Source organism: Bubalus kerabau, chromosome 6 (genome assembly GCF_029407905.1).
Source record: "Bubalus kerabau isolate K-KA32 ecotype Philippines breed swamp buffalo chromosome 6, PCC_UOA_SB_1v2, whole genome shotgun sequence".
In the NCBI taxonomy this organism is placed as follows: Eukaryota; Metazoa; Chordata; class Mammalia; order Artiodactyla; family Bovidae; genus Bubalus; species Bubalus kerabau.
In genome coordinates, this window is record NC_073629.1 from 66,507,273 (window position 1) to 66,535,175 (window position 27,903).

Genomic DNA, 27,903 nt, shown 5'->3' on the forward strand with positions numbered 1-27,903 from the left:
GGAGAAGCAGAGAACAGGAAACTGAAACTTAGTGAGGTCCAGCCCAGTTGGCTGTGTGCTCACTTCCTCTAGTAAGCAAGCATAAAGAGATCCAGTTAATTTTAGATAGTAAAGTCATATAAAAATTATATTAGAAGAATCAAGGAATTGAAGTAGAAAGGAAGAAAGCCTAATAGCTCACTACTTTTTTAATGACTTTAAAATTTTTTAAGGACAATTCAGTTTCTGTGTATGGACACACAAAAAAGCAATGTCTATTCTACCTCCAGCATGCATCTCAAATATGTTCATTTCTCTTCATCTCTGCTATCAATATATTCTAAACCAACAAATGTAGATTGTTTAAACAGTTTCCTAACTGGTCCCGCTACTTTTCTGTTTGCCTCCTCTCCAATACTGTCTCTTCAATGGAACCAGTCATTTGTAAAATATTTACTGAATAAAGTAAATTTCACACTAAAACCCCTTCTCTTATTTCACAGTGCTGGGGGTCAAAAACTTGTATTCTATAGGCTGAACACAACCTGCAGATTTGTTTTGTAGGGCCAACACAATTCCTTTTCCTTCTTGCGTTTTGTTTTTTTTTTTCTTGGTGGGAATGGGGCGTGGGGGTAGATTTTAAGTTTGAATGTTTTTATATCATTCCATTTCCAATTGTCCTCATAAATCCACTAATCCTGGTTCTGAAAATCTTTAATTGTTTGCCTGGCCCAAAGAGGAATTTAAGTTTTTTATTCTATTTTAAAAAGCACTATAAAATAAAAATATTTCAGATAGCTTTTAGGTATTACTTATTTGGGCTTCCCTGGTGGCTCAGAGGTTAAAGCGTCTGCCCGCAATGTGGGAGACCTGGGGTCGATCCCTGGGTCAGGAAGATCCCCTGGAGAAGGAAATGGCAACCCACTCCAGTAGTCTTGCCTGGAGAATCCCATGGGCGGGGGATGGGATTCTTACTTAGCTAAAAAAGTACCATAAGCTATCATATGCTTATTATTTACAAGGCACTATCCATGTTATCTCATTTATTCATTTCAATAATCTTGTGGGAAAAATACTAATCTTGCCTCCAGTTTTCAGATAAATAAACTATTGGAGTTCAATACCTTGCCAAAACTCACTCTGCTGCTAAATTTTAGAGCCAAGATTTGAACCATAATCTAAGTGAAAGCAGAGTGATAGGGGTTTCACAGGTACATACCTTTGTCAAAACCAATCAAATTATATACTTTCAACAGATGCAATTTTATGTATCTCAATTATATCTTATTATAGCTGCTAAAAAAGTCTACAAGTTCCAAACAATATATTATCCTGTTTTCCCCTGTATAGTAAAAAAATCTGTAATAGAGTTAAACTGCCTGGCCACAGTTTAAAGGCAATGACATACATAGATATACTTAAATAATTCATTAACATGAAAATAAAAGTCAGAAAGATACTCTTTTGCAAAAGCCAATAATTATCTGTTAACTCCAGAGTCTCTAGCTGTGCAAGGTAAGCTTCCTATTTGTGTTGTGAACTGAGATTCTTTCATTCATTCTTTCTTCAATATTCATCAGATACCTACCATGTGCCTCCACTGTTTTGGAGGCTAAGGATATAGTAGACAAGACAAAGTTCCTGCCCTCATAAAACTATAGTCTTTGGAAGGCAGGCAATCAACACAAATGTTATCTAGAGAAAAAAGTTGTGAGGAAAATAAATGGGAATAAGAGAGAGAAGAATGACGAGGGGTGTCTGCCACTTTAGACCATATGATAAGGGAGTGTCTTAGGAGATGGTGTTGGAGAAGAGACCTGAATGAAGGTGGGGAGAGTGCCCTGAATACATCCAGAGGAAGGGCATTGTAGGCAGAGGAGGTCAAGCAAAACCTTAGATGGCAGTAAGGAGGTCAATATAGCAGCAGTAAAGTAGGTATGGAAGAGATTAATGTCAGTGATCACTCTAAAAAGAGAAAAAATATAGGGCAGCAAGAAGGCTATTGCAGTATCAGGTGAGAAGTAAAGATCGTGTAGCCTAGTGCGATAGTGAGAGAAGCAATGAAAAGTGGTAAGAATCAGCATACATTTAAGGATGACAAAAAAGCTGTGAGAACTTATTGTAGGACTAGTTGTGATGGGAAGGGAGCAGGAATGGAGGACAAAGGAGAATTTACCCTTTGGACAAAGGACAATGGCCCTCACGGATTTTTGTCTTGAGACTGGATAAATGATGGAACCACTTGTTGAGATGTGTATACTGGAAGATTTCTTGAGGGGATATCATATATTCTGCCTTATACTGAAATCGGTAAGTGCATAATACAGCTAGTTGGGTTTATGAGATCAGAGACTAGGAAAGAGGACCAAGTTGAACACTGAATTTGAGAATCATCAGCATAAGTCTACATCTATATATCTGCAGAAGGAAATGGCAACCTACTCCAGTATTCTTGCCTGGGAAATCCCATGGACAGAGGACGTGGTGGGCCACTGTCCACGGGTCTCAAAGAGTCGGACATGACATAGTGACAAAACAATGGCAGCAATATCTATATTTATCTATCTAGAAAACTAAAAGTGACTTTAAATTAATGAGAGCAGTCCTATAGACCAAGACCTGCCCCTGTCCCCAACATCTAAAGGTCATATTTATTAAAAGGGTCTATCCAAGAAGAATGTGTGACCAGAAGAGAAAAGCTAGAAGAGTAAGTTATCCCAGGAGCCACATGAAGAATGAGAAAGTGATTGGCTGCATCAAATAGTGAAACAGTTTCCTTCAGAGCCTCCTACATTTAGACGTCTGAAAAGACTCACTCTGTCTCTCAGGATCTGGGAATTTGAGGGATAGTCTCGTCTCACTGTGGCAGAGGGCATTAGGGTAGTGGCGACTATCTCTTGTTAGGGAAAGGTTGGAAATTGTTAGAGAAGGTAGCTCTGCTGCAAATAAAGAAGTGAATCTTCAGAGAAGCTGTCTCCACAGAGCTGAGCGAGGTTGTGGTCTGTGCTAGCAACAGAGAGGGAGGCCTCCTGCACTGGCCTCAGTGAATTGCTCAATGGGAAGCAGTTCTATTTCCCTCTTTTCATGCTCAGTAGAGAAGACCTCTTGTCAAACTGGCCAGTCCTGAGAGTCCTGAGATCTTAGTGCATTAGGGACCACTGCTTTATATGCTCTTGGTGATAAGAAAGACTTTAAAGCTTACTCCAGCAAAGAAACATGGGAAGGTATCTGAAAAGCTGTGATGGGAGGTGCAGCCTCAAGAGGAGATTATTTGATAAAACAAAAGGCTTTCAGAGATTAGTGAGGGTTAAGTGCAGGTCACCATGGTCTGAACTTCTCCTATGTTCAGGTTCCACTGTTCCCTGAAAGGCTCATAAGAGCAGAAGATCCTCTCTTCTTCCATTTTGAAGACTGCCTTAAGAACTCAGACTGGAGCGAGGGGGTCTAATATCACCTGGAAGATAGCTGTCAGCTCAATTAGAAAGATGGGAATCTCAGGGTAATACTTGACACATTCCTTGTATGATCAATGAAACCAAAATAAATAAAGCTTAGCTCTGTAAAAATAAAGAAAATAAGACATGGAGATGGCAGGAGAAATCATTTGGTAGTCAGCACTAACCTCATATTCTTTTGAAAGATGCTGTAGAACTGGCATTTATCAAGATGTAGTTTCAAACCTGCCCTCCTACCCACCCATGCACACACATTGCTGATGTTCAGTTGCCCAGTCATGTCTGACTCTTTGCAACCCCATGAATTGCAGTTCACCAGGCCTCTACATCCCTCACCGTCTCCCAGAGTTTGCCAAGTTCATGTTCATTGAATCAGTGATGCTGTCCAACCCTTTCAACCTCTTATGCCCACTTCTCCTTCTGCCCTCAATCTTTCCCAGCATCAGAGCTTTTTCCAATGGGTTGTCTATTCACATCAGATGATCAAAATACTGGAGCTTCAGCTTCAGCATCAGTTCTTCTAGTGAATATTCAGGGTTGATCTCCTTTAAGATTGACTGATTTGATCTCCTTGCTGTCCAAGGCACTCTCAGAAGTCTTCTCCAGCACCACAGTTTGAAGCATCAATTCTTTGGTGTTCTGCCTTCTTTATACACACATACAATAACCCAATAACTTAGACAGCCCTTGCTCATAAATTATGTCATTTAAATGAATCAACACCTTCAAAAAGTTGATATTCTCAGCTTTCCTTTCCTTGAGACTTTAAAAAAAAACATATTAATACATACTAAATATGAGCTCAGAGTTGGGATAGATCCCACCCAAAAGCCTATGTTGGTGTCCTCTCGATCCCAACCCCTTGCATACTCCCACTGGTCCTTTTAGCAACAAGGATCAACCCTATATGTTTGGAGTATTTTGAGTGTCTCAAGTCTTTATAAAAAGCTATGCTCCAACTGTTCAGACAGCCTCAGATAGCCTGAGCCTCAGCCTCACATTCTAGAACAGAAATGTGTCCTTCTGTTGGATAATCTACAGATGATTAGATTATCTGTAGGTTACATTATTATAATCAAGCCATTATTTTTTTTTTTTAATTTTATTTTATTTTTAATCAAGCCATTATTAATGAAAGGCTCACAGGCCACATTGACAAGATTGTAAGATACAGTTTCTTCTTTACCATGTAAAGTGTGGGACTTCTTCAAATGGGAATGAAGACTTTGGACACATTGCCCTGGCTTTTAGTCAGTGTCTTAACTTTCACATGGTACTGAGAATTTCCCCCTTTGCTAATGACACCCTTCCTCTGGGTCTCTTCATTTCTATTTCTCTTGATTTTTCTACCAGTGTTATAGCCAGTGTTTCTTCCCAGGATCGGTGACTACCTTGTAGTTTCTACAGAACTGAGTCCCTCTATTACCTTTTTAGTACATAGCAATTCCATAAATTCTGTGTTCAGATCCTTTCATGGCCTGGACTCCCAAGAGTCTATATGGAAGTTTAAAAAACTCAGATCACTGTTTCAGGTTTGTTTGTTTTTTTTTTAACCCCTGTTCTAAATAATCTTAATTCTTAAGAGGACAATGGGCATGACTCTGGGAAATAAGGAGTGAAATATACACAGGGAAGTCAAATAACTATATATATATATATATATATAGTTATTTTAAGAGTTTGTTCTAGCTGCATGTGCAACCCATTTGAAATATCTGAAGTCCTACCATGTAGATGAGCTATTTTTTCTCCCTGGACTCGTCAGTCATGGGGACTTGACAATTCTCCCTCTATAAATCTACATTGAGAATAGAACCACTGATTGCCTATCAGGCAGAACAAGGTCTGATACACTCAAAATAACACACCTGTATTTTTATCTTATTAATAGTAAGCTTATTGAAATTATAGTGATCCATTCACATTTGAATTGCTTCTACAACAAAACACCAAAATAGAACACAAATGTGCTCAAAAACTTAACTATGTGTGGTTTTCTTTGCATTTTTTTTATCAATATCAGACTGGCATTCTCATGAAATACTCCAAAGAAATAAATTGTTTAAAAAAATTGTAATGATTTTCCCACCTCTGTTGAGCTCAGCTTGTTGATCTTTTCCCTGCCTCTTGTGAGTTCCTGCCATCTGTACTTGCAGTTTTGCTTACACCAACATTTCTTCCCTGGGGCCTGGAATAGCTTGAATCTATCCATGTGAGGGGTGTGCAGCTAGATACTGACTATTATCCTAAGTATTGTCTGACCAACCCCAGTGTCCTGCATTTTCTCCAGCACCAGAGAAAATTTTTGCAGTGGTTTTGTAGGCTTGATTCCATCTTGCTTAGATTGAGGGCAAAAATCAGATTTAATCTACTCTCCTCCATAAATTAGCCCAGACATTCATCACATTAAGGATGGGATTTGGGGACATCCAAATTCTCACAACTTTCAGTTCAGTTCAATTCAGTCGCTCAGTCGTGTCCGACTCTTTGCTACCCCATGAATCGCAGCATGCCAGGCCTCCCTGTCCATCACCAACTCCCAGAGTTCTCAGACTCACGTCCATCGAGTCAGTGATGCCATCCAGCCATCTCATCCTCTGTCGTCCCCTTCTCCTCCTGCCCCCAAACCCTCCCAGCATCAGAGTCTTTTCCAATGAGTCAACTCTTCACATGAGGTGGCCAAAGCACTGGAGTTTCAGCTTTAGCATCATTCCTTCCAAAGAAACCCCAGGGCTGATCTCCTTCAGAATGGACTGGTTGGATCTCCTTGCAGTCCAGGGGACTCTCAAGAGTCTTCTCCAGCACCACAGTACAAAAGCATCAATTCTTCGGCGCTCAGCCTTCTTCACAGTCCAACTCTCACATCCATACATGACCACAGGAAAAACTATAGCCTTGACTAGACGAACCTTTTTTGGAAAAGTAATGTCTCTGCTTTTGAATATGCTATCTAGGTTGGTCATAATTTTCCTTCCAAGGAGTAAGCGTCTTTTAATTTCATGGCTGCAGTCACCATCTGCAGTGATTTTGGAGCCCAAAAAAAAAAGTCTGACACTGTTTCCACTGTTTCCCCATCTATTTCCCATGAAGTGATGGGACCAGATGCCATGATCTTCGTTTTCTGAAAGTTGAGCTTTAAGCCAACTTTTTCACTCTCCACTTTCACTTTCATCAAGAGGCTTTTGAGTTCCTCTTCACTTTCTGCCATAAGGGTGGTGTCATCTGCATATCTGAGGTTATTGATATTTCTCCTGGAAATCTTGATTCCAACTTGTGTTTCCTCACAGCTTTAGGAATGCCTTAAGACTTTGATCAAGCTTCCCTTGTGGCTCAGAAGGTAAAGAATCTGCTACAATGCAGGAGTCACAGGTTTGATCCCTGGTCAGGAAGATCCACTGGAGAAGGGAATGGCTACCCATTCCAGTATTCTTTCCTGGAGAACTCCATGGACAAAGGGGCCTGGTGGGCTATAGTTAATGAGTCTCAAAGAGTCAGACTCAACCGAGCAACTAACACAAATACTTTGATCAGCCTTGCTATCAAGTGGCCACTTTAGCATCAGGTGGAGTTATGTCCCTACAAGATGATTAATCATCAGCCAGTATCTGAATCATCAGAGGCTTACTTGAGTCCCCTGATCAGTTTTGCCAAATTAGTTATTAGCCTCCCTTTTTTATGAAGAAGCAACATGATAATCTTTTAAGATTAGTTTTCTAAAGAAGACACAGGCTTGCACATCACCCACTGTAACTACCCCTCTTATTAAGGTGGATGCTGGATGAATTTGCACAATGCTACAAATTTCTGTCAGAAATAATTACTTTTGTTTTTACTTTTTTTTTAAATTTCATTAAGATATAACTGATATAAAACATTATGTAAATTTAGATGTTCAACATGATTTAATAAACATATATTATGAAACAATATGGTTTATTAACATACCCATCATCTCATCTCAAATCATTACCTTCTTTGTATGTGTGGTGAAAATATTTAATAACTACTCTCTGAGCAACAACTGAAAATTTGTATCCTTTAATGAACATCTCAGTTCCCTCCCACTCAGCCCTTGGCCACCACCATTTCATTAACATTTAAGACATGTTATGCAGTATTTGTCTCCCCTATATGACTAATTTCTTTCAACATAATACTCTGGCCCATCTATTTTGTCTAAAATGGCAGAATTTTCTTCTTTTATGGTTGAATAATATTTCATTTCTTTATCCATCCATGGATGGACATGTAGATTAAGAAACATGTTGTGGCATCCACCTACCCCACCTACCACACAAAGGTTCTAGCATTGATACTTAAACTATCTCACCAACATCCCTCTCACTTTAAGACAATATTCTACCTTATATTTCCCCTTGTTTTATCTACTGTGCCCCTTAGCACTATTTTGCTAAGAAGTATTTTAGCAATTTTGGCTGGACTATACAACTAAATGAATTGCAAATTATGTAAAGTTTAAAAAATCCTGAATGGCTTCTAAAATGCAGCAAAATGGTGAGTCCTACTATCTCTCAGGATGGTAGAGAAAGATCAGCAGAATCTACAATGTCAGGGAAAGTCCTCTCTCAGGTTAAAGAAAAGTTTACCCCTTTTGAGGCTTCCTGCCATCACCAATCCTTTCCAGCCTAAACTCCAAATAAATATTTAGCTCCATTGGGGGTTTAAATGCTCCCAAAGTAGTGTAAACTCAGAGGATTCAGAATTGTGACATCAATTATCTAACACTGCCCTTTATAGAAAAAAAAGAAAAAGCCTCAGTATTTACATTCTCAAGCAATGTTGGCTCACCTAGACAGTCCCTCATTGCTTAAGTGTGTTCATGATTCCATTACTTCCCATCTTTTTCAGCATCTCCTTCTCCCTCATAACAGTATTCCATGCTATCCTTTCAAATAAAGTTCACTTTGAATCTAATTTTACATCTAGAAAAACTTTCCTCTGCCCAGATTTTTGCTGACACCACTCTGGTGAAGGATGAAGTATGGCCCTACAGTTGGTGAAATCAATGGTGGGTCTTGAGTCACCTTCTGTCTTTTCCAACCAACAATAGCTATGGCTTTTTTTTTCTCCCTAGAATACATGGAGGCAAACATACCTTACTTTCCAGACCTGTTGTGCCTTACATCCACATCATAACTATCCTGTCTGCCACTCTAATTTTGTTCCCAACATCTACTTGGGCTCTACTCCTCAATACTTATGACCATTCTATTCCCAAATATTTTCTAACGAACCTATCCATCTCTTCCATTGAACTATGACTTCTGGACATTCATTAGAACATGGCTTCACCTGTAGCTTTGCTTTAGGAAATATTCTTTTTCCCATAATTATCCCGAAGGAATTCTTGCCCTTGTAATACCCAGGACTTCCCCCAAAAGATAATAATTCTAAGTTGGATTGTATTAATACAAAGAACTATTGATCCAAAGCATATTCATTTGACAAAGACAGAAAATTGAAAGGAGTTAAGTAAAAAGAGCGAAAACCTGATTCTTTATCTTTCTTTATTAATAGTTCTAACTTCTTCAGCTATCCAGTGAACTTTAGAATCATTTGGTAGTACTTGTATAAAAGAACCTTATAATTGACTTGCAGTAGTAGACTTCCCTTTCACTTTTCACTTTCATGCATTGGAGAAGGAAATGGCAACCCACTTCAGTGTTCTTGCCTGGAGAATCCCAGGGACGGGGGAGCCTGGTGGGCTGCCATCTATGGGGTCACACAGAGTTGGACACAACTGAAGTGACTTAGCAGCAGCAGCAGCAGCAGTAACCTTATTTGATCACTCTACTTTGGAAATATGGCTAGGGTGGTTTGGAATTCAATCAATGAAAATCAGGCACGGGTTCATTAGAGGAAAAATGTTTGTTTTTTCTCACAGAAATGAAATGTTAATCTCTTGGGAACACTTGTTTCTTTTAATTAACTTAAATTCATATTTTCATCCAGAGCTAAGTGATACATTCTCCTTCCTTTATTTATCTCCAGCATTTCATTCTCTCACAGTCTTCCTTTCCATAAGGAGAAAATTTTAAATATACATTATCACACTGGGGAGATCGGGAGATATGCTTAAGAGCAGGTATGCTTGCTCCCTTCCAGGCAGTGTGCGAATTTCTGTGAATACAAAGATAAGCAAAATCCAAACCCTGCTTCTTGAAAAGCTCACTATTTAGAGAAGCAGATATCTCTAACCATTTTATGCTCAATGTGGTTAGTACTGACACTGAGTTTTAAATTAAGTATTGAAACAATTAAGACAAGTAAGTAAGGGAATAGTTAACTTTTCTGAGGATATATTCAAAGATGTCATAGAAATTAATTTGTAAATAGTGCATAAATACGAGAGATGGTTTGCAATAGAACATATGTTGGCCCACTACTGCTCAAGGTTGGCCTTTGTACTTGAGGTATGAAGGATCTTAGAAGGAACCATCAGCTAAATATTGTCAGGGACAGAAAGCAAAACTCAAGTAGAAGCAGAATCTCAAAGAGGCTGTTAGCAACTCCAGCTTGGGCCAAGTGTCTGAATCAAGTCAACTGATGCAGAGCTGGAACATTCCTGCAGTTGTATCTGGAAACAAAACAAAAAAAGGGTGAGAACAAAGCAATATTGTTACATGGCTGTCAGGACTACTGCAGGCAGATGGGTACCAACCATTCAACTGAGAAATAGCTAGTGTTTTTCCAAAAACTTCATGAGAGGAGCAGGATAGGGCCAGATCACCTGTTTACTCAAGAGGCAAATCCTCTAAGAAGTCATCCGTAGCCCGGAACATCTGCTTCAGCGCAGAGAGGATCAGAATGTCCTTTACAGGGTCCATTTCCCTCTCTGAAGCATAATTGTCAACCACCAATATTCTAGAAAGAGGAATGCCTAGTATCTTGTTGACATTCTGTATCTGTGGAAAAAAGAATTTAATAAACGTAAGTCTTATATCTAAAATTTGACTGAATTTAAATATAATTTAAGAAAGAAACAGTAAACACAATGGCTTAATATTATTTTCTGAATATAATTATAATTCAGATTATTATTTTAAAGTAGGGTATTAACTTCAATCAACCAGCCAATTGATCCATTTCTTCATTTACCTGTGAATATGTAGTGTGAGCATGCACACACACAAAAAAATATAAAACTATTACAATTCTATCTAGTTGCAAAAAGTATTCTTTACCTGGCTTTGAGAAATCATAGCATTATTCATCTTTAAGAAGTTGTCTTGAAGAACTTCATTGCAATTATTCACTTTAGTAAGTAATGCTACTTGTGCTACACCTATATCAAGTAGATAAATCAGTTAATTTATATCATAAACAGTAGTATATTAACAAGATAATTAAATATGTGTGAAAATAGTATTCTGTAAGGTAAATTTAAGATCAGGAGAATGGAATATTCCCAAGAAATCTCAATATGGGACCTGAAGTTCTTCTAATGGGAGACATTATTTCTTCCAACATGAGAGACTATTTCTAAATGGAATTAAAAGTATACTAAGTTGCAATCAGCTACTATCCCATTCAAACAGTGTGTTTTAAATTGGTCAGGAGGGGAAAGTGGTTGCTGGATCTTGAAGACTGAAAAAGAACCCCAAGGAAGAGAGAAAGCAAGGAGAGTTGTCTGAGAGCATTTGTGAACGTGAAGTACACTGATTTCACAGTTCTACTAAGGACCCTGCCTTTTCCCTAAAACCATAGAGATCAAAGTAAATAACTGGTTGTAACTGAACCAAAGTTCTACTTTACTAACAGCTATTTCCCCAAGAAGGACAGAGGGATATCTCTTTAGACCCCAAAGACATAAAAAGAATGAGAAGATACTATGAGCAAGTCTACATGCATAATTTGACAACTTAGATGAAATAGACTGAAACTATACACTACAAACTACACTACAGCTCATCTAATATGAAATAGATCATTTTAATAGCTCTAAAACTATTTTTAAATTGAACTCATGGTTTTAAAAATCCCTGAAAAAGAAATCTCCAGGGCCAGATGGTTTTATTGGAGAATTCTACCAAACGTTTAAAAAAAAAAAATTCTATACAATCCCTTCCAGAAAATGAAAGAGGAAAGAGTACTTCCTAACTCATTTTATAACACCAATATTACCTGAGACCAAACCCTGACAAATACTGCTGCTGCTGCTGCTGCTGCTAAGTCGCTCAGTCCTGTCCGAATCTGTGCGACCCCATAGACGGCAGCCCACCAGGCTTTCCCGTCCCTGGGATTCTCCAGGCAAGAACTGGAGTGGACTGCCATTTCCTTCTCCAACACATGAAAGTGAAAAGTGAAAGTGAAGTGATTCAGTCGTGTCCGACTCTAGCGACCCCATGGACTGCAGCCCACCAGACTCCTCCGTCCATGGGATTTTCCAGGCAAGAGTACTGGAGTGGGGTGCCATTGCCTTCTCTGTGGCAAACACTACAGAAATAAAAAAAAAAAAAAACTACAGACCAATATCCCTCATAAATATAGATGCCAAATTTCTTAATAAAATATTATCAAATAGGATTCAGCATATATAAAAGGAATTATGCACCATGAACACATGGGTTTTGTGTTATGGAGATAAAGTTGGCTCAAGATTCAAATTCAGTCAATATGATCCATGACATAAACAGACTACAGAGAGAAACAATTCCCATGATCATATCAATCTATAGAGAAAAACCATTTGGCAAAATTCAATAGCCATTCATGCTTTAAAAAAAAAACTCTCAGAGAAGCTGGAATAAAGAAGAACTTCCTCAACTTAATAAAGAACAGCTATTAAAAACTATAATGACTTTAGTTGACATTAATGTGGTGAAACATTGAATCTCTTCTCCTAAGTTCAGAAACAAAACAAGGATATTTGTTCTCATCACTATTCAACTGAAAGTACTAGCCAGGATGGTAAGATAAACAAAAATAAATAAAACACATACAAGTTAAGACAGAAGAAATAAAATAGTCCCCATTTGAGATGACATGAAATCCTAAGAATTTAATGATGAAAAAAGTCTTCCTAGAACTAATAAACAATCAACATCCCATTAAGACTTTTTTTGTAGAAATATACAGAGTAACTCTAAAATTCCTACAGAAATGTAAAGGAACTAGAATAGATAAAATAATTTTGACAAATAAGAATAAAGTGGAAGGGATTATTTTACCCACTTCAAGACCTATAGTTTTTATTATTATATAACCACAGTGATAAAGACTGTGTGATGTTGGTAGAGGAATGAACATATAGATCAAGGGAACAGAATAGAGACCCAGAAATAGATGCACAGAAGTAAGGACAATGGATTTTTGATAATGGTACAAAAGCAATACAATTGAGAAATGACAGTTTTTTCAACAAATGGTCCTGGAGCAACCGAATATCCATAGGCAAAAATAAAATAATAAAAAAATTACAACTTGACCTACACTTCATATCCTACACAAAAAGTGACTCAAAATTAATTACATATTTAAATATAAAATGTTAAGACTATAAAACTTTTAGAAGAAAACACAAAAAAATCCAAGACTTAAAGCTTGGTGAAGGATTTTAGACACAAAATGAAAAACATGATCCTTAAAAGAAAAAATTGACAAATAGGAGTTCACCAACATTTTTAATATTTTGTTTGTGAAAGGCTCTGCTAAGATATTGAAAAGACAATTGAGTACTGGAAGAAACTATTTGCAAACCATATATTTGACAAATGAATCATATCTAGAATTTATGGGTCTTTTAAAATTCAACAGTAAAAAAAACAAAGTGTCCAAATAGAAAACAGGTCAAAGACATGAAGAGATCTTTTACTGAAGAAGACATATACAAGCAAATAAGTACATTAAAAGATGGTCAGTGTAATTAATCATTAAAGTGAAGTCCCTCAGTCGTGTCCGGCTCTTTGCAACCCCATGGACTGTACCCTGCCAGGCTCCTCCATCCATGGGATTTTCCAGGCAAGAATACTGGAATGGGTTGCTATGTCCTTCTCCAGGGGATCTTCCTGACCTAGGTCTCCTGCACTGCAGGCAGACTCTTTACCAGCTGAGCCACCATTAGGGCAATGTAAACTATCACTATATATCTACTAGAAAAGTTAAATTAAAAAAAAAAAGCAATAATTGCAAATACTAGCAAGAATCTAGAGAATCTGGATCTCTCATATATTGTAAAAATAGAAAATGTGCAGTAATTCTTAGAAGTGGTTTGGAGTTTTCTTTAAAAAATTAAACACAGAGTTAGCATAGGACCCAGCAATCACACTTTTGGGGAATGATCCCAGAAGAAAGAAAACTTACATCCACACAAAAACCTGCACACTAATATTCAAAGGAGCTTTATGTGCAATAGCCAAAAAACAGAAGTAATCAAAAAGTCCTTTAATAAAGAATGGTTAAAACAACTACGGAATATCTATACCATGAATTAGTACTCAACAATAAACAGAAATGAACAACTAATATACATAACAACTTTTGTGTAATTCAAAGGATATTAGACTGAGTGAAGAAAGCCAGCCTCAAATCAGACATACTGTTGGGATTCCATTTGTATAACATTCTCAAAACTTATGGAGATAAAGGAGAGATTAATTGCTGCCAAAAATTAACTGGTGAGGGTTGGGGGGTACCATGACAAAGACTTTCATGGCAATGGAATAGTTCTGTATGTAGTGGTAGTTACTGGAATCTACCCATGTAACAAAATAACAGAGCTATAACACGCCTTATGAGTGTTGTATCTCCTGGTTTTAATCTTTCTTGTCTAGTCACCTAATATGGGGAGGTAATTCCTCTATCTAGCCATAGGAAAATCACACATGATGAAAAAATCATAGCCATTCTAGTCTTTAAGGATTTCAGTAAAGCCTTTGAATGATCTCTATCTGCTACTGCCACCAACCAAACCGGGACTCTGGAAATTGGAAGAAGGGGACATGGGACCTTGCTGTATTTTTTTGCAATTTTCTGTGAATGTATCTTTATTTCAAAGTAAAAATGTTTTGAAACTCACCGCAGTTTATTACTTCTTTTTGAATTTGTTTGAGCTTTGCCATCATTTTAGAGGAGAGATTGTCCATAGAGTTGATATCAAAGACATAAGCCACACAGTGGATCCTGTCTTTCAGTGATGGAGAGGTGATGAAAGTAGGATGCTGGGGTGTAATTGGTTTTTGGGGACTAAACTGTTATAGAAATATAAGGTAACATTTAAGAGAATGCTTTCATTCATTTAAAAGAATTCTGCTGAATTCTTTCAGATACAATTCATGTTTCAAGCATGATCGCCACTAACTTCCAACACAAAACTTCCCTTCTCCCAGACACTCCTGCCCCAGATTAGTTCACAGCATTCTTTCATACTTCCTCTCCACTGTTAGCATGGCATCATTATATTAAAAAAAAAATAATACAACCCACTTCATTGCTTTGGCAAAAAATATATATATATAATTACAACTTGCTGCTGCTGCTAAGTCACGTCAGTCGTGTCCGACTCTGTGCGACCCCATAGACGGCAGCCCACCAGGCTCCCCCGTCCCTGGGATTCTCCAGGCAAGAACACTGGAGTGGGTTGCCATTTCCTTCTCCAATGAAAAAAAGTGAAAGTGATAAGTAAAAGTGAAGTCGCTCAGTCGTGTCCGACTCTTAGCGACCCCATGGACTGCAGCCCATCAGGCTCCTCCGTCCATGGGATTTTCCAGGCAAGAGTACTGGAGTGGGTTGCTATTGCCTTCTCCAATTACAACTTAATTATCCGTAATGGAAATATTTCAGAAAAGTACAAACAATGTTATTTTTAAAAGCTAATTTCAAATCTCAGTCTCTTCAAATCTCAAAGCACAATTGAGGGAAAGGAAATCACTGCTTAGAAATTGAGGCTAATTTTATTGCACCCAGTACCTAAAAGAAAGGTGACAATAATGTTTAACTTTCTGAGAACTTAGAGTTTATCTTCCATTTAATCTTTTTAGCCACCTATGAGATCAGCATTATCATTATCTACATTTCACACATTAAAAAAAAAAAAACTCACAGAGACAAGCATGTAACTTACTTATGGGTACACACCTAATTGGTAGCAGAGCCAACCTTTGAAATCAGGTATTTAGGCTGTATTTAAGTAGTGAAGCCTGCTCACCTTCAATGTAACATCACATATCAACTAAGAGTAGTTGTTTCAATATTTTGTCTAAGTGATTATAAAAGTGCAAGAGATTATATTACTCCTTTCCTAGTATTTAGAATCATTGCAAAGAGTAATATAAACACAGTTCCTCCTGACCTTTTCCTGGAACCTATATGAGTAAAATCTTGCCTTTTGGTTATATTTCTTAATGCTGTAGAAAATAATAGAAGTTATCTGCTTTCTTTACATAAATATTTTTTAATTTAAAATCCAGTAGTATTGGTTGGTGTTGAAACCACTTTATAAAAATTGGAAATGCATGTGATAAAATATCAATGAAAAGCATTGCTGAAAATGATTTGAAATGTTCTAGACTTTGAAGGATTCTTACCTCATATCTGTCTGGAACACAGCCTTTTAAGATGTGGGGTATGTCATCCACACATAAGCCTACTCCCTCTTTCTCATCCAGCCCCATGGAGTCACACAACATAAATGGCAGAGATTGGCCATTTTTTCCATCTTTAATAGAATATATCCTATACTGTAAAGCAAAACACAGCAGTATAAAAGTTCACTCTTCAACTAGCCTTCAAGATGTAATAATAAGAAGAAAAACTTGTTAATATTTATACTGTGGTCCTCAAACATTTTGGTCTCAAGATCAACTAAGTTTCTTAAAAGTTATTGAGGCTCCCAAAGATATTTTATTCATGTGGGTCTTATCTATTTATGTGCAACATACTAGAAATTAAAACAAAAATTTTTAATATTTCTTAAATTATTTAAAAATACAATATGAACCTGTTATATATTAATCTAACAATTTTAGGAAAAAACTACTTTCAAAAAATTATAGAAAAGAGTGGGATTGATATACTTTTTGCAATTCTTTTTAATGTCTGAATCAATAGAAAACAGCAAGATTCTCATAGTTGCCTCTGCATTCAATCTCTTGTGATATACTGTATTGGTTGAAGTATATGAAAAAATCTGACCTCACACATACAGGTAGTAGGCGAGGAGGGAGTATTTAATTTAACAGCTTTCAGAGAATTATGGACATTGCTCATTAATAATACATCAAAGCTGAACAAGTGATAATTTCTCAAAGGTTACCTGCAATGTGAAATCTGTGATACTTTCAAACTATGACATTAAGTTCATTGATCTATTTTACACTTTGAATATATTTTTTATCCATCCATGATTTTGTAACTTGATGCATTGGTCATTTGAAAGTATTGGTTCACTGGCTTATCTGGATCTTCCAAATATTGGTACATTTCATTGTACAATATTAAAATATCATATTTGTTAATACCATCATTAATCTCATTAGATAAGTCTTTAAGTTCTTAAGTTTTCAAGCTCAAAGTAGTGGATACAAACTTCCTCATGCTCTTTTTCTTAAAAGCTCAAATGTTAACTTTGACAACAAACACTGTAGGTTGTTATCCTTGAAGTGATACCCTCATTTCGTGCATTTTTCCCCAAAATGTCTACCAAATATCCAAGTATAAATAAGCAAGTCTTTCAGTTGTCTTTTCAATCAAATATGATATTCCATGAGAAAAGCTCAGCTTACAACCACCATATTTTGACATGCATTGGGAGCACTTTGCATGCAGAATCTGCCTGCAGTGCAGGAGACCTGGGTTCAATCCCTGTTGGGAAGATCCACTGGAGAAGGAAAAGACTACCTACTCCAGTATTCTGGCCTGGAGAATTCCATGGACAGTCCATGAGGTCACAAAGAGTCAGAAACAACTGAGGAACTTTCACTTTCACTTTTCACTTTAACAAAGCTTCTTTTCTAGACACATTCCATCTGATCCCAAGAGTATTTTTCAGGATAACTCTGAAAAAATTTCATTTATTGGTCAAATACACTTTCAACATAGACTCAACTATAGAAGATTTGGGAAGAATCACAAAGAAAAAGGCTTCTCAGAGACACCAAACGATACTCAGTTCTTTCAGTCCAAACCAGGAAGTGGAGAATTCCTCTGTAACCTATTGTCATTTGTGAAGGAGTCAAAGCACCCATTGCTTCATAAAAATGCCTAAAACAATTCCACTGGAGATTTTGATCTAAGTGAATGGGGTTTATTGGTACCTCAACATGAAAGAAATTAATTCTAATTAGAGTTAGATAATATTCAATACATTAATATTTTCTATTAATTCCCTTTATTCCTTTTGTTGATTACATGATATTGACAAGCATAGAATGGAAGCTTCTAGATAAATATTGCACTGTAAATCAAAGATCTTTAGCATAACAGTTTTAAAAATGGCATTAGTACTTATTTCCTTAAATATATTTATTTACAAATAAGATAGTCTTTATAGGAACATTGGTAGACTGATTTACCCCATGAAGGTTTTGCTTCTCATGATCATTTTCTATTAAATGATCTCATATAAAGCAAAAGTGTTACAATACATAATTTTCATTATTTTATTACAAAAAAAGAGAAAATAATTTCAATCCAGGCAAAATCATGTGGGACATGAGTAAATATATATGTATCAAATAAAATGGACAAAGATTTCTACAAAGTTTTTAAACATTTATTATTTTTTGCAAATACCAAAAAGCATTCTTCTTAAAACTGCTTATGTCCATTAAAATGGAAAGCTTCTCTGTCTAATATAACTCATGGGGGAAAATTCTAATTCAATTTTTATTCCTGTTTTACATTTGATTTAGCATTTAATTATTCATAGATTAGGATGTTAAGCTATTGAGAGAAAGTGCCAAAGAAATTAACAGACCTCATAATTGTAACCTATAAAACAAAATCCTCAGGAAATCCTGAAATAACTTACCTGTTCAGTAATGCTGGTGACATCAGATCCCACTATGGCTTGGCGAGTCAAATGGCCTTGGAAAATGGACTTCACTGAATTGAAAAAACTGGACTTTCCAGACCCAACCGGACCCAGCAAGAGAATACGGATTTCTGAAACCAAGTCTGCATAGGGACTGTAGGCTCTGACATCTGCTAGGAGACTATTTCTGTGCCTGGAAAAGTGCAGTAGTTAAATACAACAGCCAAACTTCCATAAGGAACAATATAATTCTGCTGAGCTTTTCTTCCTGCTGAAAAGCATGTTTTAACACTTATTTATTATTTTGATATTAGCATCTTCTTTTATATAACTTGAAAGGGTCTAAGGTTATACATTTTGTGCTTGAAGCAAATGTACTTATCTATATTTGACTAAGTTAAACTAACCAGCAACCAAATAATTTCTAAACTATTAGCCTTAGACCCCATAATATAATAAGAAATAACAACACTGAAAATGAATTTTCAGTAACAATGTTACATTAAGAGGAAACAGAAATAAGATATATGCAATGCAGGTGTTTATCTATAAGTGGGAAGAGGGGACTTTGTTTTTAAAATTTTCTGAGGTTTTTCTGAAAACTTGATTCTCAAAACAAGGATTCAGAGGAATTATCTAAAATAGTCTTCTCAACTCTGGAAAACTTTGAATCTAACAGAACCAAAGTGAAACATGAAGTCAAACTGCCATCATGTGGATCTTAAAAAATTTCAGCTGGTAGTGGTTTTGTTTTTGTTGCTGTTCTAAATTGTCTTCAACACATTATGTCAGGAACACTGTAACTGATTTTTATCACTCCAAGTAACATGATTTTTAATCTCACTGTCAGTGCCATTCATACAGTTGATCTAAATGAAATGAGTAATAGATAGTTCAAGAAACTAACTTACTGTGTTGCTCTTGTTATCCTGTTTATGTAGCCTGCCTCATCCTTAATTCCTAAAGGAAATAAACACGGCATAACAATTTTTAAGCTTGTCTGATTAAATGTGACCAAGTCTAACTTCTAAATAGGGCATTGAGTCTTTTTGCATAACCCAGATGAGCTGTTTGGTTAGGAATTAGGGTTGGCAGCATAATGAGATTAAGGGGAGCTAAAAGTATCTTCTTTGTAGAAGTCACTCTGCAAACTATTATAATTATGCCTAGGAGTCCCAGGGCTAACTCAAAAGGTGTCAAGTGTCAAAATAATGAAACTTCTCTCTCCATCTCCATCCCTTCATTCATACTTCTCAACTTACTTTGGCCAAAGCTGCCTACATTTTCTGGGTGATAACATAACCCCATAACCTTTATGCCTTCCATGTTTCATTTTGGAGGTTATTAAAAAATGTGTAATATGAAATTCACTTGTCTGTCTTCTTTTTTCTTGTTCTTGTAGATTAATTATGAGTTACCAAACACAAAGACTAGAATCAGAACTTAGTAATGTACAAATTAACATACCTTCAACTCGAAAAACTTCACATTCTAAAAATGTGGACTTTGAGTGAGATTTTACCATTAATTCTTCCTCAAAAATTCTAGGTATATAAATGCGACTTTCTTCAAAATTTAGAGATAATTTTTGATTGCAATAACTAGAGAAATAAAATGTCAGGTTATTATGATAAAATGACACTGTTGAATTTAAAACTACAGTTTTCATTTCCATTGTTTCATTCTTTTGAAGTGAAAAAAAGAAGGAAGCATTTGGCTCTATAAAACTTTCAGACATTTCAGAACTATGCCCAAGCGTAAAGACACCAAAAATATTGTTGGAATGATAAATCACTGTTACAGTGGGTCCTTGACAACGGCACCTATTCTGCATGTTTACAGTGCTTCTTCCATGGACACTAGATTTATAAAGAAGTCTCAGAGAAACATTTCCAAGCAGCTTTTGAAAACTTCTTTCCTCATTCCATGTCAATGTGGTTGTCACTGCCATTGTTCTGTATCTAGTAGGAAAAAAAATTTAATAGTTTCAGAGAGCAGTACAGTATTGTGATTTCTGCTATACTAGTTTCAGTGAGTTCTTTAGTCACTGACCCAATTAAAACATGTTATTTGGACTTGGAGTGTAAAGAACTATATACACACACATATGTATATGCAGGTCAGGAAGCAACAGTTAGAACTGGACATGGATCAACAGACTGGTTCCAATTAGGAAATGGAGTACGTCAAGGCTGTATATTGTCACCCTGCTTATTTAACTTATATGCAGAGTACATCATGAGAAACACTGGGCTGGAAGAAACACAAGCTGGAATCAAGATTGCCGGGAGAAATATCAGTAACCTCAGATGTGCAGATGACACCACCCTTATGGCAGAAAGTGAAGTGGAACTCAAAAGCCTCTTGATAAAAGTGAAAGAGGAGAGTGAAAAAGTTGGCTTAAATCTCAACATTCAGAAAACGAAGATCATGGCATCCGGTCCTATCACTTCATGGGAAATAGATGGGGAAACAGTGTCAGACTTTATTTTAGGGGGCTCCAAAATCACTGCAGATGGTGATTGCAGCCATGAAATTAAAAGACACTCACTCCTTGGAAGGAAAGTTATGACCAACCTAAATAACATATTCAAAAGCAGAGACATTACTTTGCCAACAAAGGTCTGTCTAGTCGAGGCTATGGTTTTTCCTGTGGTCATGTATAGATGTGAGAGTTGGACTGTGAAGAAGGCTGAGCGCCAAAGAATTGATGCTTTTGAACTGTGGTGTTGGAGAAGACTCTTGAGAGTCCCCTGGACTGCAAGGAGATCCAACCAGTCCATTCTCAGTCCTGGGTGTTCTTTGGAAGGAATGATGCTAAAGCTGAAACTCCAATACTTTGGCCACCTCATGTGAAGAGTTGACTCATTGGAAAAGACTCTGATGCTGGGAGGGATTGGGGGCAGGAGGAGAAGGGGACAACAGAGGATGAGATGGCTGGATGCCATCACCGACTCAATGGACAAGAGTTTGGGTGAACTCCGGGAGTTTGTGATGAACAGGGAGGCCTGACATGCTGCAATTCATGGGGTCACAAAGAGTTGGACATGACTGAGTGACTGAACTGAACTGAATGTATATACATATACATATATATTATATATTTTAATATATATAACATTAATGGATAGATATGAAAAGTAGATAATTTAGACATTTAAATATCATTAATTTTTTTAAGTCAATAGGAAAAACAAACTAGAGACTGGATTTAAAAAGTAGAGAAAAATTAATGAATTAGAGCAGAGATCATCACACTTTTTCTTAATAACACATAGTAAAAATTTTAAGATTTGGGGGTCATATTGTTTTTTACCACAGTTACTCAACTTTGCCAACATAAGGCAAAAGCAGTCATAAACAAAGCTCATGACAGTGTTCAAATAGAAACTTTTTTACAAAAATAGATGGCTGGAATGAGGGCATATTTTACCAATCCATGAATCTGATTATAGAGATGAGAAATCAATTCAAAAAACAGTGCACAAAGAAAGAAATTGAAACATGAGAGGATTTAATAGGTAGGAAAGTCCATGATGGCTAGAACATTAGCCATCATGCCATTACTTTCAATAAGAAAAATTAAAAACAAGGGTAACTGTGATATAAATATATTTGAAAGCATTGGAGAGAAAGCAAAGCAGTAAAGAATTATATTATTGGCTAAGATTTGGAAAAGAAGTGACTGCAGAGAGGTAAGCTTCGCATTGTTGCATCTGTCAAATTCAGAAGCTGCTAAGAAATTCTCCAAACCAGGCTTAAACAGTACATGAACCATGAACTTCCAGATGTTCAAGCTGGATTTAGAAAAGGCAGAGGAACCAGAGATCAAATTGCCAACATCTGCTGGATCATCAAAAAAGCAAGAAAGTTCCAGAAAACATCTGCTGCTGGTTTATTGACTATGCCAAAGCCTTTGACTGTGTGGATCACAACAAACTGTGGAAAATTCTAAAAGAGATGGGAATACCAGACCATCTTACCTGCTTTATGTAAGAAAGCAAAGAAGAACTAAAGAGCCTCTTGATGAAAGTGAAAGAGGAGAGTGAAAAAGTTGGCTTAAAATTCTCCATTCAGAAAACAAAGATCATGGCATCTGGTCCCATCACTTCATGGCAAATAGATGGGGAAACAATGGAAATAGTGAGAGACTTTATTTTTTTTTGAGCTCCAAAATCACTGCAGATGGTGACTGCAGTCATGAAATTAAAAGATGCCTGCTCCTTGAAAGAAAAGCTATGACCAACCTAGACAGCATATTAAAAGGCAGAGATATTACTTTGCAACAAATGTCTGTCTAGTCAAAGTTATGGTTTTTCCAGTAGTCTTGTATGGATGTGAGAGTTGGGCTATAAAGAAAGCTGAGCATCGAAGAATTGATGCTTTTGAACTGTGGTGTTGGAGAAGACTCTTAAGAGTCCCTTGGACTGCAAGGAGTTCAAACCAGTCAATCCTAAAATAAATCAGTTCTGAATATCCATTGGAAGGACTGATGCTGAAGCTGAAGCTCCAGTACTTTGGTCACCTGATGCGAAGAGCTGACTCATTGGAAAAGATCCTGATGCTGGGAAAGATTGAAGGCAGGAGGAGAAAAGAACGAGAGAGGATGAGATGGTTGGACAGCATCACCAACTCGATGTACATGAGTTTAAACAAGCTCCAGGAGTTGGTGATGGACATGGACTGCAGCCTGGCATGCTGCAGTCCCTGGGATCACAAAGAGTAGGACACAGCTGAGCGACTGAATTGAACTGAATAGGGAAGAACCACCAATGGACTGAAACAGACTTAATTTCAACTCTCATCTTCTCAATCTAATCTATAATAGGATTAAGACAAATGAGACTTGCCAATGTCTCTAGCTATATAGGACAGATGCAAAATAAATTTTGTCTGAGTGAAGAGAAAATTTTCTTAACTTTAAATTAGGTCTACATTTTCTTGATAGTCAATGTCTCACACTCATCATAAACACCAGAGAGCAGACAAAACAACATGATAGAAAACCAAGAGAAAAAAAACAGAAAATAGAGACAAATCCATACTGATAATTGAGTTGAAAGTGAAAATGAGGTCGCTCAGTTGTGCTCGACTCTTTGTGACCCTGTGGACTGTAGCCCACCAGGCCCCTCTGTCCAGGAGTTCTCCAGGTAAGAATACTGGAGTGGGTTTCCATTTCCTTCTCCAGGGGATCTTCCCAACCCAGGGATCAAACCCAGGTCTCCCGCATTGCAGGCAGACACTTTAACCTCTGAGCCACCAGGGAAGCCCACAGTGATTTTTAAACAACTGAGCTTTGTGTGGGCTTCCCTGGTGGCTCATCCCTAAAGAATCCGACTGCAATGCAAGAGCTACAGGAGAGGTGGGTTTGATCCCAGGGCCAGGAAGATCCCTTGGAGGAGGGCGTGGTGGTGCACCCCAGTCTTCTTGCTGGAGAATCCCATGGATAGAGGAGCCTGGCAGGTTATAGTCCGTAGGGTCGATATCAGTCAGACATGCCTGAAGCAACTTAGCATACAAGCTTGGTGTGTTCAAATAAGTAAAAGATAAGATTAAATGGCTGACAGAAAATGGAGGGTGGGAATTGAAGGGAATTCTAGACTTTAAAAATAAATATCTGAAATAAATTCAATTTATTTCTGAAAAATAAATTGAAGGTTAAACACACTTGAAAGAAAGAATTAGTTGGAAGAAGCTATATCAAATGAAAAATTGAGACAAAGAGAAGGAAAAAGAACAAAGGACCAAAGAGAGTAGACAGTATAGTAAAATGAGAGGATATCTATGCAACTAAAGTCTAAGAATGAGAGAAAGAAAGAATATGGCAGATATCAAAGTAGTCATACAAAGCTCAAAAAGCAAGCAAGTCTCAAAATATCTCAAACATAAAATAGATTCCCTAATACATTAGAAAATAAAGAAATCTCTGGTGGCTCAGATGTTAAAGAGTCTGCCCACAGTGCAGGAGACCTGGGTTCAATCCCTGGGTCGGGAAGATCCCCTGGAGAAGGAAATAGCAACCCTCTCCAGTATTCTTGCCTGGAAAATCCCATGGATTGAGGAGCCTGGCAGGCTACACAGTCCATGGATCACAAAGAGTCAGACACGACTGAGTGACTTCACTCAGTACTAGGAAGTCCATTGATCAAATAAGAAAACTTAATAAGATCTGGAAAATTGACTAAATGATAATTATTGTCAAGACTTGTTAAATGAAGCTAAAACATGCTGTAAAAAGTGTTTATAATTAAATATATGTATTAGAAAAGAAGAAAGACTGAAAATGAATAATATAAAATTCAGCTTCACAAGTCAGGGGAAAATTGCCAATTACACACACACACAAAAGAAAGTAAATAGTAAAAGTAAAAGCCAAACTTAATAAAGCAAAAATAAATATACAAAGAGAAAATTAACAGAACCAATGTTAGTTTTCAAAAAGTATAAATAATAAAGTTGGTAAAACATTGCTGATATTGATAAACAAAAAATGGCTGGGGGGAGGGACAATGTACCAAAATCAAGAACATAGACAAGAATATCAGTACATATGCTACAAACAGTAAAAACATTTTTTAAGCTGAACAATTTAAAAAAAATAAATTTGAAAACAGGCACATTTGAAGTGGGCCAGTTCTGAGAAAAACTTACCAAAACTGCATGAAAATCAATAGAAAAAAAAAAAAAAAGAATAGTCCCATAGCTATTCTAAAAAACAAAACTCACCATTAAAGACTTCCCACAAATAAATTGCAAAAATAAGTGGGTCCAATAACTAAACCAAACTTTGAGTGCTAAACATTAGAATCTTAAAAAAACACTTCAAGAGAATAGAGACCGACACATTACAATGGCATTGCAAGCAGGAACACTGCAAGCTAGTCTCACTCCTAAATACAGGTATAATACTGTAAGCCAATCATTAAGCAATTAAAAATAAATAAATATTTTTTAAAATCTTCAGCAAAATATTAACAAGCCTAAAGAAAAAAAAGAAGTAGATTTTTAAAATGTATTCATAAAAGCAGCAAATAAAATAATGTACCTGGGAGAAAAATTTTTTAAAGATACAAATAACTTCTGTAGAGATAATTACAAGAAGAATGTTATAAAGGACATGAAAAATGACCCAAATAAATAAAGACCTATCCAATTTTCTTAGATGACAAAAGCCTTCTTAAAAATTATGTCAGTTCCTCCAAAATGTATCTTTCAGTTCAGCACAAGGGTGATCAAAAGCCCAAGAACATTCTTTCGATTGAATGTAAGAAGATAATCTGAAAGTTCCCATGATATCTCAAGGAGAAAAGAATAGCCAAGAGAGTTTTAAAGATGAACAAGTTAAGAATTATATAAAATTACAATAATTAGGAAAATGTGACCATGGCATTAAGATGGTCAAGAGCCCTGAGACTGACCCACTTTCATAGGTGGGGTGCCCTGGAAAACAAAGCTGAATGCCAAGTTTACATGTGGAGACTTTACTGCTGGGTACAATTTCAAAGAAATAAACATGAGATAAAGCAGAAAGTGAAATTAAGAACAACCTAAACCAAATACAAACTTAACACAACTGTTTACTCAGCTTGAAGGGGAGGTAATAGCTCTATAGGAAAGAAATTTTTAATTAAGTCATATCATCCTCATAATCTCATAACATTTTCAAAAGTAAATTCCAGTTGATATGAAGCACTAAATGTAAAAAAAATTTTAGAAGGAAGTATGAGATGTTGTCATTACAACCTTTGCATTGGGAAGGATTTCTAAAATAAGATACCAATAGTACAAATTATAAAGGAAAGAAAAATAAATTTAACTACATTAAAACTTAAAATATTTTACAAAAAAGGTACAACAAATGCAACCTTAAAACATCATATATCTTACAAATACTATCCCACTTATGAACAATAAAGAAACCACAAACAACCTAATAGAAAAGTAGTCAAAGTATGTGAACAAGAAATTCACAAGTGGAAGTAACTTAAATGGACTATAAACATATGAAAAAATGTTCAAGAATTCTAGTGACAAGAAACTGTAAATTAAACAACAATGGGATATCACTTCACATCAAACAAAAGTTCAGTGAAACAGATGACCAGGATATAGCAATTCAAGAATATTTACATTGTCCTGACGGCCATGCATCATTTTGGAAACAACGTGCATAGCATCATTGTTTATGGTGATGTTAGAAGATTGGATGTACAAATTTTTGCATATTGATAAAAGGAAATACTAAAGAGCATTGAACTAACTGAATTAGACCTATTTGTCTTAACGCAGATAAATCTCAAAGAATTCATATTGACTGGAAGGAAACAAGTAGAGAATGAGAATCTTAGTATGATACCATAAATAAACTGTTAATTTACAAAGCAATACTGGAGGTCATTTAAATACACACATATATACAGTAAAAGAGCATTAAAAACAAGCATGACAATAATTTATGACAAAGTCTGGGTACAATTTCTCTCTAGAAAGTAAGGGAAGTGAAGAAAATATAAGAGAGATTCATCAATAATTTCAGTGAGATCTGTAATGCCTTGAAGTTTTCAAGAAAAAAACTATTCTTATTAATAAAGCAAATCGTTTAAAAAACCAGAAATGTATAAGATTACAGTAAAGTTTATGTATTCTCTGTATTCCCTGTATTTGAAATATTCATTAAAAAACAAAACCAACAAAAGCAAAAAGCATATCTTAGTAGCGATTTCACTTGAAACTCTTCTTCAAAGAAAGAAAAACAAGCAAATTTCTTTGCCCACAGTTAGGAAACGTTGGATGGCAGCAAGTCACTTACCAGCTTTTCAGAATGGGACAAGGCTTACTGCAGTGTTAACTGCTCTGTCACACTTATGGACTAGCCAGAGTTTGGAGACTAAAGGTTCTGTTGAAATCAGTGGCTTCCTGTTCCTGAGAAAGGAAAGTGAAACTCAAAGCAGCAAATGAGCAGGAAACAGCAAGCCAACTGCTGTTAAGTTTCTTTTTCCCTAAAGAAAAAAGAGACAGAGAACAAGAAAAAAGAGAGATCTGCTCAGCACAAGAAAAAGGTGCAAAGATGTTTGGTCCCCTCAGTAGCCCACATCTAAGCATGCATGAAATGCAATTATTAATAAGAAATTACAATAAAACTAATAGTTTACAATTTTTTGTTCATTTAACTATGTATTTGGCACTGATCTATGGGGCTACATACATTTCCCTAATTTCTTCAATCTTATACAGTAAACTTTACTAGCATCCATATTTCTCAAAGTATGAAAATGAAACTTCAGAGACTTCACCCAAAGTGATTGAACTGATAGAGTTGTGCAGTCAGCTGGTATTCAAAACCCAGACTCTGCACTGGAACGAACAGATTATGATTGGGCTTTTCCTGAATGCATATGTAAGGCAGGGCGCATTCTCTTTTCCCATTTACAAGTTCATTCATTCAACATGGACTTAGACCCTGGAAAGCAAAATGCT

The 27,903-nt window shown here is 36.4% G+C and overlaps 1 protein-coding gene across 1 annotated transcript; it reads right to left on the minus strand.

Moving 5' to 3' along the window:
• Positions 1-7,327: 7,327 nt before the first annotated feature.
• Positions 7,328-27,348, minus strand: IFI44L (interferon induced protein 44 like). The gene is made up of 9 exons (XM_055585364.1): positions 27,236-27,348; positions 19,894-20,387; positions 19,338-19,386; positions 18,424-18,619; positions 15,980-16,132; positions 14,473-14,644; positions 10,640-10,740; positions 10,186-10,360; positions 7,328-10,032 (listed from the first exon to the last, which is right to left on the minus strand). Exons 2-8 carry the CDS (start codon positions 20,375-20,377, stop codon positions 10,190-10,192), a joined length of 1,326 nt encoding a protein of 441 aa, XP_055441339.1. The 5' UTR covers positions 20,378-20,387; positions 27,236-27,348; the 3' UTR covers positions 7,328-10,032; positions 10,186-10,189.
• Between the last annotated feature and the right edge of the window lie 555 nt (positions 27,349-27,903).

What these genes read in the sequence shown, in the direction of transcription:
- IFI44L (XM_055585364.1), bottom strand. Translation starts at nt 20,377, where the DNA reads ATGGCAGTGACAACCACATTGACATGGAATGAGGAAAGAAGTTTTCAA. An exon ending in GTGTTCCAGACAGATATGAG is followed by an intron (nt 14,645 to 15,979) that starts GTAAGAATCCTT and finishes TTTCTATAACAG; the next exon opens with TTTAGTCCCCAAAAACCAAT. An exon ending in CTATGATTTCTCAAAGCCAG is followed by an intron (nt 10,361 to 10,639) that starts GTAAAGAATACT and finishes TTTTTTCCACAG; the next exon opens with ATACAGAATGTCAACAAGAT.